The sequence below is a fragment of the Notolabrus celidotus genome, chromosome 14 (assembly GCF_009762535.1).
Source record: "Notolabrus celidotus isolate fNotCel1 chromosome 14, fNotCel1.pri, whole genome shotgun sequence".
In the NCBI taxonomy this organism is placed as follows: Eukaryota; Metazoa; Chordata; class Actinopteri; order Labriformes; family Labridae; genus Notolabrus; species Notolabrus celidotus.
The window spans coordinates 28,261,821-28,280,041 of record NC_048285.1 but is presented as its reverse complement, the minus strand read 5'-3'; the positions used below and the strand labels follow the sequence as shown (position 1 = coordinate 28,280,041).

The 18,221-nt window shown below is 40.3% G+C and overlaps 1 protein-coding gene across 2 annotated transcripts in view; it reads right to left on the bottom strand.

Annotated features, from left to right (window-relative positions):
- tenm4 (teneurin transmembrane protein 4) overlaps positions 1 to 18,221 on the bottom strand; it is a 164,342-nt gene that overhangs the window by 60,776 nt on the left and 85,345 nt on the right. For both annotated transcript variants that reach the window (XM_034701399.1, XM_034701400.1), the window contains 6 exons: positions 17,536 to 17,750; positions 16,244 to 16,454; positions 12,022 to 12,123; positions 10,153 to 10,347; positions 8,440 to 8,640; positions 2,320 to 2,505 (listed from right to left, as the gene is read on the bottom strand). In XM_034701399.1, the coding sequence (XP_034557290.1) occupies positions 2,320 to 2,505; positions 8,440 to 8,640; positions 10,153 to 10,347; positions 12,022 to 12,123; positions 16,244 to 16,454; positions 17,536 to 17,750 (1,110 nt within the window). The remainder of the gene's footprint in view (positions 1 to 2,319; positions 2,506 to 8,439; positions 8,641 to 10,152; positions 10,348 to 12,021; positions 12,124 to 16,243; positions 16,455 to 17,535; positions 17,751 to 18,221) is intronic.

Genomic DNA, 18,221 nt, shown 5'->3' with positions numbered 1-18,221 from the left:
ATTTCTGTTCGCTGAAAAGCTGTGGTGGAGGGGGAAGAGATGGCCTTTGTGGCCCCACTTCCTTGATGCTTGAGTGGCTGGATCATAGAATAATGAGTCAGCTACCAAGCTGGCAACTGTCAACAAAGCAGGATTGGATCTATTACTGGGGCTCTTGAATAGTAAAAGCCAGAAGAATGCATGGTATTTGAAGGATATATAGGATATACAACACCTTTTCATAATATTCAGATGAATTTGGGGCATAACTATTTTCGTCTAAAGCGAGGTTTATGTACTTTTTAACAGACTTTCTTCATATAAACAAATGTGTTAAAAATACTCAGCTAATCCTTGTGCCAGACTACAGCTAATACAGTTCAAGGTCTTGCATAGGGTCCATCTAACCAAATCTAGATTATCTAAAATATATCCTAATGTTCCAGATAAATGTGATAGATGTCATGCTTCCTCGTGTAACTTGAGTCACATGTTTTTTTTCTGTCCTAGACTACATCAATTTTGGAATGATTATTTTATGACCATGTCAAAAGTCCTTGGTATTCAGGTTAAGATGGACCCCTATGTTGCTATATTTGGAATCCCACTTGATCAAGTTAAACTTACTTCCTTACAATTACAGGTATTAGCTAAAAGTTTCAAGTTTTACTTCTCTTTTAGCAAGGCGTCAAATCCTGCTCCTCTAGAAAGCCTCCAAACCTCCTTCTTTATCATTGTGGCTCAATGAAGTTATGTCATTCCTCAAATTGGAGAAGTTAAGTCCAACAGGGAAGGGTAGTTCTAAGAATTTTTTTTTAAATGTAATTGTTTTCTTGAGTATTTTCACTCATTGTCAGTCCTTCCTCTAACCTAGACCCCCTTAACTTGTCTCTTTCTTTCCTATTTGGTGACTACTGTATTTAAAACAAGATATCTGATTATTTTACAGAGGGAAATTGATTTATTATAATTTTCTTTGAATGCAGAGGCAATGTTCATTTTTTTGTTAGGGGGAAAAAAAAGAAAAAAGATGGACATTGTACATTTTGAATTGACATCACTGTATTTTGCTCTGATTGTGTCCCTAATCAAAAGATTAAAACAAAATAAATAAATACTCAGCTAAAAAATAATATTAAAAAAATTGAACTTCAGTACTCTGTTTGGTAAATGTATTTAGTTTCTTTAAACTAATGGAATAAAGAGATATAAAAAAGAAAAGAGGAGTAGACAGAGAAGACAAGAAAGAATATATGCAACACAGAAACAGAATGGTAAAGTTGCCATCTTGCAAAGCAGGCAGCACATAGCATGTCCTCTGGAAGGTCTTCTATCATGTTAAAAAGCAGGTTTGATAGCCCGGACATCAAATATATCATGAAGCCTTCTACATCAGAACATTCTCCTTAATGGGCTCAAGTTACACTTAAAACACATAAAGCTTTCAAAGCTCATCATCCATCACATTAATTCAAACATATTCTGTCATCTCTTTGGCAGCGGCCGTATCAAACAGAGAAGAGGCATTGAGAATAGATTAAGTATTGCTCCTTTAATAGAACTACTTTGCTCTGTCTGCTGTTGCTTGTAATCTAATGTAACAGTAATGTAAATAGGATAGTAACATATATTCAGGAACGGTAACAAGAAATGATATCCAAAATGTAAAATGTTTCACCAGTTGGTAAGCTCCATCTTCTCTTAAATATTAGAGTTCAACAAATGATGCAGATCCAACAATAACAGCCCATGAAACTATATTAGCATACATAATATACAGCAAAATCTCACAGCACTTGATGTGTGCTTTTTTCCCTTTTAACTGAAGACTCAAAACATTCTTTTCAATTTAGGAGACTCAAGGTTTTCAACAAAACTCTTGACATCCAGTCAAGGTCTTATGAACTTAACTCAACCGCAAACGTTTTGAGGAAAACAATAGTTAGTGAAAACACAGAGCTAAGAGTGATGGTTGACCTGCTCACAATGACTCACATGTCAGCATTTGAAATTAATAGTAAATGGAAAGGGAGCAAAGAAAGAGATGGGGGAGAGGATGAGTAAAATGAAAGGACACCTTAGCACATTCCCACATTAAAATGCATGAAGGCAAGCCTCAGATCCTTGAGTAAACCTGTTCATGCTTTACCGAGTTGCACAAATTCAATTAAGCATGCTTTTCCCTCTCTTCTTCAACTGGACCCTTCCCCTCACACCCAGCGCTTCAGACGCACACAAGCAGACAGACAGCCTATGCCTTTGTTGGCCCCCCCAAACGCACAGACATACACACATGTATAGAGTCCCCCCACCCCTGACCAAAACCCCTCTCCATCCTACCAATAGTGCAGTGTTCTCCATTCCATCCCGGACTGCATTCACATTTGCCGTCCTTGCAAGTGCCATGTTCGTTGCAGCGAGGGTGACACGCCCTTTGGTCACACCCAGTGCCCATCCAGCCGTCGTCACAGCGGCAGGTGCCTGACACACAAATGCCATGGCCACCACAGTCCGCTGCACAAATCTCTGTGGGAGACAGGGACACAGAAAGAGACAAAAAAGAGTGTGGGGGGGGAGACAGACAGAGAGGAAGGAAAGGGGAGGTGGAAGTGGGATGGGAAGGGAAGACAAGGCGGTGACGGGACCAGGCAACAAGGGTGAAGAAAAGACAAATCCAGGAGTTATTGTCAAGGAAAAGGCAGCCACGCTCCACTACCTTGTCTGATGGCGACTGAAAAGAAATTCCTGCACCTCATAAGGGGCAATCCTTTTTGACAATACAAATCTAATAAGTCCATTACAAAGAAGGGACATGGATTGCCGTGGCCTTAGCAGATAAATTCTTCTCCTTGCCTCTTCTTCTCTTTTTAAACTCACCTCTTTCTACCACAAAGGGTAAAGAGGAAAAAAATTACAGAGTTGGAATTTCTCACAAGAATGGCACATTAATAGCACTGATATTTTGATGAAACTGAAAATGTTACAGTATTTTCTGTGTTGTAGATGTTGTTTTAAAGCTTTAAAGTATGCTATAGTAGAGGCTAAAGGCAGCAGTTAAGACTACATGGATTGATTCAAGGCACAGGTTGTCAACATGCTGTTTTCCCCCTCCTATGTGTAGTGTACTAGAGGAACAATTACATTCATGGAGCGAAGCAGAGTAAGAGACACAGTCACAGTGAAACCACGGCTGGAGCTTTTTGTGTGGCAGCTGAAAGACCTCCCTGACAGGCTGTGATAGAGCTCCGGACGTTATACCCGCGTCTCGTGAACTCCAGGGATTGTATGACAAGATGAAAGCTCAAAGAAATTAATCACTGACAGATTTATTATGCATCTCATTGAAGTGTTAACCTCTTTATTAACTATTTTGTAAAAATAAAAAAAAGAGGCCTGGTGTATGGGCGATGGGGAACAATAGCCTGGCTTATTAGCAAAGCTAATTCAAATCTGACCACAGGGGATCAAACTGAAGGTAAAATCTTTTAATAAGTCAATTACTGCCTTTACAATGCCTGATCTGTCAAAGTTACAAATTCGATTTAGTGGCATTTCCTGCCACAAACCATAACATGACATGTGATAATGATTATGATGATGTTATTATTCCTATTAATATTAAAGCTCAACACTTTGTTGAACCCTAAAACGCTTATTATAGATCTGACTTTTGATTTAGCTCCAGAGTGTACATCAATTAGTGTCTATTTGGATTGATACTACACGTAGAGCCTTAAATAGAAGTAATTACATATGCAAACATAAAATGTTATAACAAGATTTTGCCACAGAGGTTTCCCCATTAATCATAAATCTGGAACTATGCCGTCTTCATCCCTACAGATGATATTAACAGCATCAAACTGGAGGTGCTAATGATCAAAATTAACATCTTGAGTGATCCAATTAGTGTGTTTGTTGAGAAACCAAGTTTCCAAAACTGACCACACACACACACACACACATATTGGAGAGAGAGAGAGCAGACTGACTGACACAACTGTTCACTTGGAACACAGGAGAAAGCTTTAACGTGATAAAGATGCAATTACAGCCTGCAGGCAAACCCTCATTATCTACGGCCAGAGGAGCCCACTGTGAGAAATACCCCCATCCCCCTGATGGCTGTTACCATTTGCACTAAAGGGCCGTGTAAACAAACTTTCCTCTGGGTGGGAGAACGGCAAAAATAGCATAAAAAACACACATATTAAAGGACATAAAACCTCAGGCATTGTTTTATGGCTTGTAACAGAATTACTACCAACTGTGTACACCTAGGCTGCACTTTTCTAAACCCACATGAGGAAATGAGTTTGTAACTTTAAAGTATTGGGGATGGGGGATTAAAGAATCTTCAAAAATATATTGAAAGCTTTCCATCTTTTCTCTTCTCCCGACTATGCGCGGTTATATTATAGGCTGCTGGCTGTGCTGCCCTACAATCAAATTTGGCCTTGTATTAGACCACAGAAAGCCTTACAATGGATGGGATAAAGGCGGATAAAGAGCCAACTCATCATCATTTACAGAGCTCTTTCTCTGCAAGGCAAACTCAGACTAACTGCCCATTTCCCTCAAAATCCCTGGGATTACCCAATGGGTCATTGTGTCTGCTTGGAATATAAAAGGACTCAGGAGTCCAAGTGACTGCTGGACTAAAACCCTCATTTCAGAAATATTTAGCAAGGACTGAGTATGTTGTGTAAATGAATGCAACTAAAGGTAACATCATCAGAGGTATCATCAGAGGCCTGTCCAAATCAATTTTTCATGAGCTTTCTTGCTTACAAGAGTAGCCATGATACATCTCATGTGAACATTTATTTTTTTATTGACAAAATCAACTGAACATTTTGAAATTCCTCAGCTGGCTCCTCACTTGATTTCATGGATTTTTTTGCATCTACAAATACTGCACTGACATATACTGTCTACTAGGGCTGCCAAGATTAGTCAACTAGTCACGATGATGTCGATGATTAAAATCATTGGCAACTTGTTTAAGAATCAACATTTGTTTTTCTCTCAAAACTGCTGCACGATGACGAGATGGTGGATCGTCGGACATTAAGAATCCATGTTTCCTCCGCTGTACGTCTAATCTTTAGGCAAGGCAAGGCAAGGCAAGGCAACTTTATTTGTATAGCGCATTTCATACACGAGGGCAACTCAATGTGCTTTACATTAAAACATTAAAAGCATTGGAAACATTCAGACAAGCTTAAAAGAGCACAATTAAAATGAAAAATGTAATAAAACAGAAAAGAAAAGGAAAATTAGAAATATATTAAAAATTACATTAAATTTTTAATTTAAAGTGGGTTAAAATGAACTAAGATAGGAAGGCAGTGGCAAATAAAAAGGTCTTAGTCTGTGATTTAAAAGAGGTGAGAGTTGGAGCAGACCTGCAGCTTTCAGGGAGTGTGTTCCAGATATGTGGTGCATAATGACTAAACGCTGCTTCACCATGTTTCGTTCAGACTCTAGGGACTGAAAGCAGACCAGTACCTGATGACCTCAGAGGTCGAGGTGGTTCATACAGTAGCAGTAGATCAGCAATGTATTTTGGGCCTAAACCATTCAGGGCTTTATAAACCATCAGCAGGATTTTAAAGTCTATTCTCTGACAGACAGGAAGCCAGTGTAGGGATCTAAGAACTGGAGTGATGTGGTCTACTTTTTTGGTCCTTGTTAGGACTCGAGCAGCAGCATTCTGTATGAGCTGCAGGCGTCTGATGGACTTTTTAGAGAGTCCTGTAAAGACCCCATTACAGTAGTCTAGTCTGCTAAAGACAAATATATGGATGAGTTTTTCTGCATCCTGCTGAGACATAAATCCTTTAATCCTTGATATATTCTTAAGGTGATAGTAGGCGGAATTTGTAATTGTCTTGATGTGTCTGCTGAAATTAAGGTCTGAGTCTATGATTACACCAAGGTTTCTGGCTTGGTTTGAACATTTCATCTGTGCAGATTGGAGCTGAGCAGTAACCTTTAGCCTTTCTTCCTTGGCTCAGAAATAAAAGTGATGCATTCCTGTGACAGGCTGAGTTATTATCTGAGGGGCTCAGTGTTAGCTTGGTCTCTACCTGCAGCAGGTGTGCTTTATGAACCAGCTCACCCTGCCTCCATGCATCTGTCTCATCTTCACTGAGGATTTTTACCCTCTGTTTACTCTGTTTAATATTTGATGTTGTTGCCACTCTCACGGTAAAAAGCTTCCGTCTAGAGCTTGATTTAATCCAATTTGGTGAAACATCAGACACATTTAGTAAGTTTTGATCAACTCCTTGAAATCAAAGATGCAGATGCATTTCAGAGTGCCGTGAACTGACTGACTGTCAAGTGCCTCTGTCGCTGCTAGGTGCATTCAGGGACTGTCGTAAATGTGCAATACAGTCCTTATATTGTGTCCATGGCATTTTTATTTGAATCAAGAGAAGCAAAATATCTTCATAGTGGTCACATCAAGAATGTTTCCCTTTTACTTTTTAGAAGGCTAAATAATTAAACTTAAAATATTACACAAAAGTGTTAAAAGAGTGAAATATTGACTATTTGAACACTTGGTAGCCCTGATACTGATATCTGATCGACTACATGAATTATTTTAAAGAGAGAAAATGTTTTGGCAGAAATCAAAGACTAAAATCGGACTAAAACTAGACTGAAATGTTTTGAGTTTTCGTTGACTAAAATTAGACTAATACTAAAAAGGGCTGAAAAGACTAAAATGTGACTAAAACTAACAGGCATATTCGTCTAAAGACTAAGACTAAGACTAAATCTAAAATAGCCGCCAAAATTAACACTACTTGATGCACATGCCCAGTAGGGATAATCGGGGTCAGCCATGAAGTCACCTGAAACGTTATGCCCAAACAGTATCATGGCTAGCTGGCTAAGGAGCTCAAAAGTTTGGGAGCATTTTTCCAAAATAAAAGAGAAGAATGCACAATGCAAAATCTGCAAGGCAGAAATTGCCTTCTATGGTAGTACGACGGCGATGCACGAGCATCTGAAAAGGAAGCACGTCGTGGCTGATTCAATTTCTGACGAAGAGGGACAGTCGTCTCGGTAAGCTAATTGGCTAGTTAGCTGCTAACATTAACGTCAACAGTGAGCTATTTACTTAGTGTTCATAGTGCAACTATACATAGTGCATCGTTTTTGGTTTCATTTTACAATGCACTAAACATTTACAGCTAAAAATGTTTAAGGCCAGAGTTGTGCCTTCATTTTATTTTGCAATATCACATTAAAAAATGTGAGAAATGCTGCTACAAGCTGCAAAGTTCATTAAAAGTTGAATGAACTATCATCTTAATTGTCTTTATTTTTAGTTAGCACATACCTTAAACACTTCAAGCTGGAAACGAATGATGGTTATATAAGAGCAGCTGCATGCTGGTGCAATAAGCTGCAATTTACATATGATCTGTTTGTTGCAGCCCTACTGTCTACCCATTTTTTTCCATTGATAGATCCTCAAGAAGGTATGTTTAAGCTGTAAAACTGTACCCTATGCTGAATGTTTCATTGTCTATCAAGAGCAAACATGCCCCATGGTCAAAATGAACACAATGGGAACAATCCTCCAGATCATCATCTGTGAGCCTGGTGTCAACGTGAAGACAGACAAAACTAGAGACAGGGTATTAACCTGCATTAGATCATGGCTCTGACAATATCCCTGCGATGAAGTTTTCCCCTCTTTTCCTGACAGCTAACCAGCTGTGGAGATTTAGGATGAAACCATTTGTAAAGCAAATAGATTTCCAGGAAAATCAAAGAGAGTTTGATCACTACCTGCGGACGACCAATTGATCATTGATTTGAATTATTTAGGCCTTGAGAGACATTTTATTTCAGCCTTAGTTATCAGTAATGTTCACTACTGTGAGGCTCCATGAATGTGATATGGATTCAAGCACTAAAATATGTTTCATGAAAACCACAGATGCAATCGAAATGAAAGAAGGATGCCAAGGCTATTAAAGGTTGTTGCTTTAAATACTGAAGTGTGGGAATTTTGCCACTTGACCTTTATAAAATAACAATAGAAGGATTGATTAAGGTGAGATTTATTCAACTAAGAATAGTGTAATTAGAGGGGATTAAGGGGGTGTGTCAATGGCTGTATTACATTGCAAATTCTATATTTACCTATTTATGTTGTGTTTTAATTTTATAAGATGTACCATTTCACAATTCAACCATGAAACAGGTAAAAAGCTGCAGCAGATAAAAGCACACTCATTGAAGACCAAATAGTAGTTTGTATTGTACAAAGAATTAAATCAAATTTGGTCAAATCTTAGCTAATTTAATATTGCCTGTGCACTGCTTTCAGCAAATGCACTGACTTTTTAGTGCTTGCTAATCAGAACTAAATCAGCACCGGTCTGTGAGAGGGAAACCTGCCAATGTTTTCTATCATGTGAGGAAGGCACTCACCTGTGGCGCAGTCATGGCCTGTCCAGTTGGGATCACAGCTGCAGGTTCCGGTTTCTGCCAGAAAGGCTCCGTGTCCAGAGCACTGGTCCATGCAGGAAGCCCTGGGGCTCTCACATCCTGGCCCACCCCATCCCACAAAGCAGTGACACTCTCCCTGTACACACACCCCTCGGCCTGAGCACGTCGGGTCCAAGCAGTCCACTGAAAGGGTTTCAAAGAGACACAGTCAGACACACTGGTCACCTGCTTTTTTCCCTCTTTAAAGAGACAACCTGGCATCTCTATTGGATCTGATTAGAATGACAACTGAAACAGGCCACAGCAGCTTAGCTACAGCTGCAGCTAGCTTAACACACAGCTAATGATGGCACAGAGGTAACACAGGTGACCCATATTTCTTAAACAGGAGAAAGATTTACAAACAAGCAAATTAAATATTTGTTATCACTCTGGGGCTTATGGCACAAAACTACAGGTACAGCCCACACTCTTGCTGGCACTTTCCCATCATCTCATTGTGAAAAATCCTCCCCCAAAAAGGAAGGTGTCTTAATACGAGCATGTCTCTCTAAATGAAAGCTACAATGATGGGTAGTTCAAAGCTAGGAAAACGCCCACATCGACTGAATATAAAGGATAAAATGGGTTAAAGTAAGGAAAAGCCTCGGGCAATAGCTGAAACTTCTAAAGGAAGACAGCATACTCAATTGAAGATTAGAGAAGCCTTGTAGCCTACCTACTTCCCGCGGCTGCATCTTCTTTCTTTAACTTTGTATTATTGTACATGTGATCAATAGAAAAAGTATGCAAATATCAATCTGATTTCTGATTCAATAGAAGCTAATCTTTAGAATTTGTTTTAATGAATAAAGGACAAGAGTTGAAGGAGCAAACAATCACAATAATAGCGTTATTCTACCAGATGATATCTGCATGGCACACACAGATGGTAAACAGGCGCCAAGACGGAGCAAAGTCTAGCCACAGAGAGCAGCAGGCCACGCTGTGGCAGTTCCCCTTTACCATGACATAAATGGCTATAAAGGCTGTTATAGTAAGACAAACAGGATCCCTTGCCTCTTAGCAGATGGTTTGGGCACAAGGCACAAAGATCAGAGGCTAACTGACAAGAAACTCTCTCCTGGCAATTAATCATTGTGCCTGAAGGTCGCACGGAAGAAAGGTAAAAATGTTAAAGGGCCCTCGTCCACATTCCCCTTCACTCCTTATGGCCAGCACTCCACCCAAAATAGAATGGGCGCCTATGGATGTCACAAACCCCCATTTATCAAACTCTCAGGGTCCATTTTTCATCTTGAAATGAGAGCCTTCAAGAGCTGACAAACACAATGGCTCCTTCAATCTTATCTGGTCAAGCCTTATCCAGCATCATGAATGTGGAGTTCCTAATGGATTACCATCAGACTTGGTGTCTGAGTTTCAGACATTAAATGGACTGTTTTGATTACGCTAATGCCTTATACAAAAAGAGTCACCCAGGATACATATTGTGAAGTGTTATGGGTATTACACTCTGTATAGACCATGTCCTGTCTTTGCAAGATAGACTGTTAAATAAGCCATACAGACTTAATAGCTGCTCCCATTATGAGTATTCTTTTAAATGTCAAACACAATGTATTGGTTACAGCCGTTATATTGTGTGGGATTTCATGTTCAGGATACATAACCAGACTTATTGGAAAAAATTACCTTCTTCACAGTTTTCTCCTTTGTAGCCTGGGTTGCAGATACAGGTTCCCACGATACAGGTCCCATGGCTACTGCAAGTGATGTCAATGCACTGGTTTGTGGGAACATCGCACTCTGAGCCCTTCCAGCCGCTGTGACACATGCAGCGACCTTTAAGGTATTGACCATTCCCACTGCATAGCACGGGACAGGCGGCTTTGAAAAGAGCAGACAGCATACATCCATTTGAATGGACCCCTCCAACCATAGCTTCAAAGAATAGCAAGTGTGTTCAAAAGGCACAATCTGACAATGAGCTTCTGACCAAAACCGTACAGAGAGAAGAAAAAAACGGCATTATGGGCAGATGTGACGAAAATTCATGAAAACCAACACGTCTAAAATGAACATTACAGATGAAAATAAAAGTAACTTCCACTACTTCTTATAGTTATTGATAAAAAGCATAAAATAATCTACAATGCTGATGTAAACATGGATAATACCTGGAAGAGTGTGTCAAGATGTAATATATAAAGCTGCTTTTTGTTATTATGCAGCACAGACCTGGAATAGTCTCCCAGAGAGTATTAGACAAGCCCCGACTCTGACCACTTTTAAGTCCAGACTAAAAACGTTCCTCATTTTAGCTGCTTACACCGCTCAATAATAGATGCAATAACCCATTTTTAAACCTTAGTTTTTATTTCTGTAACTACAAACTTTTAATTTCTCTTAACAAACTGAGTTTTAACTAAGTTTTGTAACTAAATTTACCTTCTTTCTTTCTTGATCTTATATTTTAAAATATTATGTTTTCATGCTTTTGTTTGTTGAATGTCACATTTTAAATTGGGTATTTTCTGACAAGGTATGGCGTTATAGAATGAACCTGATATTGGATCTACAATTAGATGTTGGGCATACGGGCACCCTGCGAGGGTGTCAAGAGGTCTGAGCCAGCTTCGGGCTGCGACTCGACACAGAAAAGATTCAATGTGTGAATTTTAATCCTTGAGAAGAAGTTCTGAGATGAATCAAATAATTTAAGGGTTCATTTTGGTTAAGACAAGACCAGTTGTGATTCTGTGTCCGGCAGGACAGTAAGACTCTGCAAGTTATGGACTTCAGAGCAGCGAAGGGGGCTGATTATTTATAATAATCCCTCCTAATTTAAATAAATAATAAGACCCAACACTATTTAATAAGTACGTTAAGTTACATAAGTGCACAGAGAGAGTAGATCAAACATAACTGGCCGCAAATAATATGTTTAATGTTCATAGTGTTTGCTGTGTGTTTTTGTTGATTGTCACTGTTCTGGTTTTTGTTTTTAACTCTGTAAAGCACTTTGAATTGCTCTTTGTATGAATGGTGGTTAATAAATAAACTTGCCTTGCCTTGCCTTGCCTTGCCTTGCCTTGCCTTGCCTTGCCTTGCCTTGCCTTGCCTTGCCTTGCCTTGCCTTGCCTTGCCTTGCCTTGCCTTGCCTTGCCTTGCCTTGCCTTGCCTTGCCTTGCCTTGCCTTGCTATCATTCTAAAACACTGCCTTAGGTTTATTTAATGTTATTTTCAATTGTCAAAAAATGAACACAGTCTTGATTCTATTGATTGAAAGAATGAGCCTATCTTTCTTTTATATACAATTTACAAGACTTCTTTTACGTGCAATACAAGATTCTGTTAGTATAGCTAAGGGAAAAATGAATCATCTCGAGATTACTGCCAAATTAAATAAGTAAGATCTTCAGTACAATGAAAAGTAAACGTTCACAATTACAGTTGCTTTGTTCTGTCACGCAGCGCAGATAATTTGGCCAGCGCTCTAAAACATTATGCATACAATTGATGGAGATCAATAGAGACATTATGACTGAGGGTGTGACTCACCTCGCCCACAGTCAGGTCCTTTGAATCCTAAAAAGCAGTGGCATGTTCCAGAGACACAGTCACCGTTCCCAAAGCAGTTACTGGGACAGTCATCAATAGATTCTGCAAGAGAGCAAATCAGGAGCTTTTCTCAGTGATGTGGTTTTGAAAAACAATTTTCCTCCCACTCATTTTCTCCGGGTTGATTATTATCCCTCTGCTAATGACAGTGATAAGCACGGGCTACAGTCCTGTCAACATTTCTATTTCACAGAAAAACATATTTGAGTGTTACTAATGTTCCATCCAAATGGGAGAATTTACTAAAAGAGTAAACATGTTCTGATCATCTGGGCTTCTACCAAGAGTCACAAAGCAAATTCTTGGAAGTTGTGGATGTGCCGGATTTGATATGAGACATGCATCATTTAACAAACCTAATTCATCATTTTTATGGCACACTGCTACCAGACGATTTGAAAGCATCAGCAGCACTGGAACCTGCACTTCCCCACCGCTATGGGAAACGTTACTGTATCATATTTTCTTCTATGGTCTCATTTTCAGTCTGCTTTATGTGTTTGCCGAAGCAATGACGGGGGCCTGGCAGATTGCTTTGTGTTACTGTTTTGTCAAGTCATCACAACGCTACAAGCGGAATTACCTGCACTCCAGAAAGGTTTGTTAACACAGTGATTTATAGTGTTTATTGTCATTTTGTAGGCAGCTGGTTGCAACTGTGTTTTAATGCTTCCTTTGATTACAATATCAACAGCATCTTTAAACAGGACTGGTGAGCAGGTTGTGTGAAAAGGTGAACAAACAGAATATAACAACAAAAATGGTGATATACTCTTGGAATCTTCTTTTATGCTCAAATATAATAATGCCAGATTTGATCACAGAGCTTCATTTTTCTGTCCTCCTGTTGAGATAACTCAGCATTGTTGAAAAAATGGAGCTCGTAATGTCACTTTGTGTAACTGCCAATAAGCAATTCCAATGTTTTTTAATGCTATGAAATTGGCTTTAGTTCCCTCTTTACCTTTGAGCTTCTGGATGGTTTCTAAACATTATCACTTAATGACACTGGGTGGCTTTATTACTCTATTTTCCTGTTTCCTCACAAACTGCAATCATGTTTGTGTAATGTAAATAATCAGCAAAACACACTCCCAATTATTCCCTCTACTGATCCCTCAACTGAAATCAAATACATTGTTAAAATAATTATTTCTGCTACCATGTTCCTTCAATTGCTTCTATTAGAAATAAGGCTGACCACTGAACTCTGAGGTGCTCAACAGTAGCAGAATTCTGAAACATGGTGCTCACTGAATTAAGCCTGAAATGGTGCTGAAAATATTCAATCTTGTTCATTGCCTTCAGGCAGCCGAAGCTCTGAGGCAAAACTTACTGAACAAAGAATCTCTTGTGCTCTACAAAAGGATAGAAATGTGAGCCATGGATTCAGCTTCCCTTTACTCTGGAGAGTCAATCATCACCGAGGATGCAACGCAAGACAGAGAAAAAAAAAGAGACAGAGAGAGAGAGGGGGAGAAAGAGACAGACCAGAGATACAGTGAAAAAAGAGAGGGATAGGCAGTGAGCAGAGAAATGCTGCTGATGTTTTCAGCGCTGCAGGCTTGCCTTTGCCACGTTGAGTTTTTTGAGGGGATGCAGGGAGACTGTCCTCTGGGGGAAGTGGAGGCAAATCAGCATTTTGGTGGAGACTTGATGGCTTCCAACAACAACATGGATCTGAAGAGGAGGCCTGGCTTTTTTTTATTTTTTGTATTATTTTTTTTGCTCATAGCTACTGAAACCAGTGTTGTGTGTGGGTGTGGTGTGTGGCCATTAGAAATTCCTCCCAGAAGTACAATTATGAGGGAGAGATTCCTGGCTTAAATATCACAGCTCATGTACACTGGGACGGAGAAATGTAAGTAGTGGTGTAAATTATTGTTAACCAAGCGAAGCGCTGAAAGATACATCTTATGCTGCAATTAACCGACCTTTTGAGGGATATTTTTCCTGGTTTTCGGGTGGAGAGGGAGACAGAAAACGGGGGAAAGGAGGACGAGAACGATATGTAACACAGGTCATCAAAGTTTGTGGTGCTGAACCTGCTTTACAGCATGTGCCAAAGCAACTTGACCACCTTCAAGCTCATTTATCAGCCAAGAATACAACATTAATGTTCCTCTAATCAAAGTAATCTTGTCTTTTACTATTATGGGTATTTCTTAGGTAAACAACAAACATCAAGTTGAACATTTTTAATTGAATAATGGAGAACCGCAGTGCTCCAATTCTCAGTGCTGACGCAGTTAAGCAGACCACGCAGTCCCCGTGTCTATTGCCTGTGTTTCCTGTGAGAGCAGGCAGGGGAGGCCATGAATATCTCTTAGCCACACACTCGACATAGGCCAACGCATAAATCATGGATTCAAGCAGAGCTTCATTGAAATTCATTACCCTTCATATCAGGGGAGCTAACTATTGTGTGAGTCTCTCCTCTCGTGAGGACAGAGTAACATGCAGTAGGCAGGTTTAATCAGTGCCTTGCCATGCTCTCAACCAAGATGCTCAGCACCTTTGAATGATGGGCGTTTGTGTACAGAGAGAGAGCTTCTGCTATAGAGTGAGACAGGATAAAGAGTAAGACATTGGTGCAAGGTCTCTCTGCTTCCCTTTTGCTTTGCTCCCCTGTATAGGAAGCTGTGTCTAGGTTGAAACATGTCTGGCACCAGGCGGCAGGGACAAATGGCTTCATGCTCCAGAGGGCTGTGGTACAAAACATTCAGTAGGACACATTTCACATTGCCATGGAGCCACAGCCAAGTAATGAGGAGCAGCCCAGATTAAAGACAGGGACGTTCCAAACCCCCAGATGTATCATGGCAGGGCCTTGTGCAACAAACAAACCCTTCATTTCACTCGTGAAGAGCATTCAGGGCTTCACTGACGTCAAGATCTTTTTTTTTTTTCCTATCCATGCGGTCAAATTCAGGGAAATAATTTTGCTCTTTGAGTCCTATAAACAATTCTACTTGTGTCTTTCAGTACGCCTGTTCTGTATATTGTTCACATATATTTCTATGCCAGGGCTGCTCTATTTGAAGGTCAACTCTATCCCTCTACGGCTCAATACAATTCAGGCAGTTGGTGAGATTCAATTTCTGCTGAAGGGCACTTAACCGGTGACCCATTTTAGAAAGGGCCCCTATGCCTCCCTCTGAGCTCCTGTGGGCAGATCAGCTCTGATACAAATGAATAGAGGCAGAATTCTAGCTCTGACTAACTCTGCCCCACCCCATCCTACCCCCACTCCTATCTGCTGCACAGAATACCTTATCCAGTTGTGTTTTCACTGATGCAAACCACAGGAGGCCTTCATGCACACCCGGTCAACAATAAGAAAAGTAAACACGCTGCCCTGACTCTCTCTCTCTATGTGTCATATCATATATTGAGTATTGAATTACAGTTGTTTCTGGCACACTAAGGGGGCATCTCTTGCCTGTCTTCACTTGGTGTTACATTGGTGTTGAGGACAGCTTCTCATCGATCTGCTGCCTGGCACAGCCCCTGTCGCAGATGGACTCTGGCCCAGGAGCTTTTAATTAAAGAGCATGTGAGAACAGCTCCCAGCTGCCATCCCTGTGAAAGTCGACACCTCGGGCCCTCTCACACCTTGCTTGATACAGCAGGCTAATCAAAGGTGCTTTAGGGAGAACAAAGAGAGGCGTACAAAACGAAATCACCTCCATAAAGAAGGACGTCTGTCTGACACACAGCTGTGTGCCGTGCAGAGTTCGTCAGAGGAGAGAAATATCTTCCCCACTTTGATATATGGAAAGTAGATGGAAATTGGAGCAAATCATGATCAAAAATGGCACTAGCAGGAGGGTACAATCACACTTTGAATTGTATGCAAATGGTTCCCAGAAGCTGGACCCCTGATTCGCTCAGAAGACACTCAGGCTAATGAGGATATTATGATCTCTCAATGCCCTACTCAGGAGCATGGCAGGATAGCACTGATGTCCTGATTTTTGTCATATTGAACTTCACCTTGATTAACCTGCACTTTTCTTAGCTATTGAAATGTTCCAAAATCCGTCTCTGACTCATACTCCAGTCTGGGCTGTTTGCTCTGAATTGTGACTAGTTGGTATCATAGGGATTATGTGGATTGCTATTACGGCTTTCAGCAGCAGGTCATGCCCAGGGCACTCACCTATGGCTGTGGTAAGGAAGGAGACAGTTTCAGTTTCTTTTCCGTCGTTGTAGATGGCAAGGTGCCAGATGCCTGAGTCCATGTACTGGATAAAACCTGTGTCATGTGTGGTGATGGGTACCAGGCTTCGCTGCATAGCCACAGGACCCTCCAGACCATGGATATCCTGGGTGAGGAGCCGCCGCCCATCCAAAAGCTCCACAAAGTCAAACTGCAGACAGACACACAGAAAGTGAGAAAGACTGATAGATGGACCGCAGACACGCCATTAGAGTGACACATGAGACGTGAGTGCTTTCAGCTCTCTTTATAGCCGAGCATCATTTGGTCTGCATGAATAACTCATCATTCCAGAGGAGCTTGAGTAAGTCTTGGCACATCTTGGCTGGAAGGTCTGTGATAATTTCATAGTCCATCACATATCTTATATGAAAGCCTTGTTTAAAACTATTAAAGTGAAAAAGGGAAGCCGGGGAAATTTTTTTAATGCCAGTGTTTACCAAATAACATCTGCAACGATTTGCTTCATATCAGGAGAGACTCAATGAATACCAATGAGACGGTATTTCCTTTTCATCTACATAAGGAAGGGAATCTTGACTCATCTGCCACTCTAGGAGTAATCAGTCACAGCAGGAAAACTCCACTCTAGATTATTTCCTCTGAAGTACAAATAGAGGAATGAGACCCATCAACATCACTACATGATATTTTGAGTGAAAAAATAAATCACAGTGGACAGTAATGCACACAAAAAAATCATGCTACGTACAGATAACTGAACAGGAGTTGCGTTAAAGAAGAAATTTTAAGTCTGAGATCTACAGTCAGGTATGATTCATAACATGGTAAATCTGATTCTGTGCTGCACATAGATGGGAAATTAGTGTTAAGAAAAATCTCCCTGTCTTGGCCTCTGTATCTTTGTGTGATTCATTGATGATATTGAACCTGAAAGAAATTTGCTGTAAATCCTCTCTGCAACAACGAAAGTGATTCATAATACAATAGAGAGATTTATGAATTGGTTTGTATTCCCAACACGCTCCTACATGGTTACATAGATTTTTTTCAAACAATATTCCAATTTATATGCTGTGATCGAGAAAGAATGGAGGAAAAGCCGAATCTTTATATTTTGCAGACATGGCTGTAAACCGTTTCACGGAGCCTCACATTGACAATTCATGCATGTCTCCAAAACTCACTATTTGTGTGCATAATAAGCAGAGCAGCAGCACAGCAGATGAACTCATCAAAACAAAAGGATATGATGTTCAAATATTTCCTACCTGAGTGTGTGATGGAGGTAGGCCTCTCCTTCCATAGACTCCCACTAAGGCATCTTTGCTCAGGGACACGTTGAACTTCAGGTACATGGGATGATCAATGAAGACCTGGGACCTCCAGAAGATACCAGGAGGAATCTGCTGCGCGACCTTGCGCCCCACGTCAATCTCTCCCATATCTATATAGCTGTCATCTGGGAACAAGCTGTCCAATTTGCCTGCATTGCACACAAAGTGAATCGGTCAAAGAGATCCCATCATTAATCCAGAATGTGGAGGGTGGAGGGCAGGGGGAGTCACTCTGCTGAGGCCTGATAGTCTGACCATATCACAGATATTCAATCACATCCCTGTCAGCTACAGAAAAAAAATGTTATGGATGACCCCTGCCAACGATTCCACTCCCAATTTCAGTTGAAGGCAGAATACAAAATAAGAAAAATCTGATGGTGCTTTAGTATCATCCTCCAAAAAATGAATTCATTTCTCTAAGTTGTTTGTGTTAATGCTCTGAACATTTGAATAAAGAAACCTATTTGAAAGTGAATGATGCAATACTTTTTATTAGCTGGTGGTGTTCATTATTTCAAAGCACTGACATCCTATGCTTATTCTGTTCTTCCTCAAATTTCATATATCTCTTTCATCACAGAGATGAAATTTAAAAAGTTGAACATATGGAGTGGAAA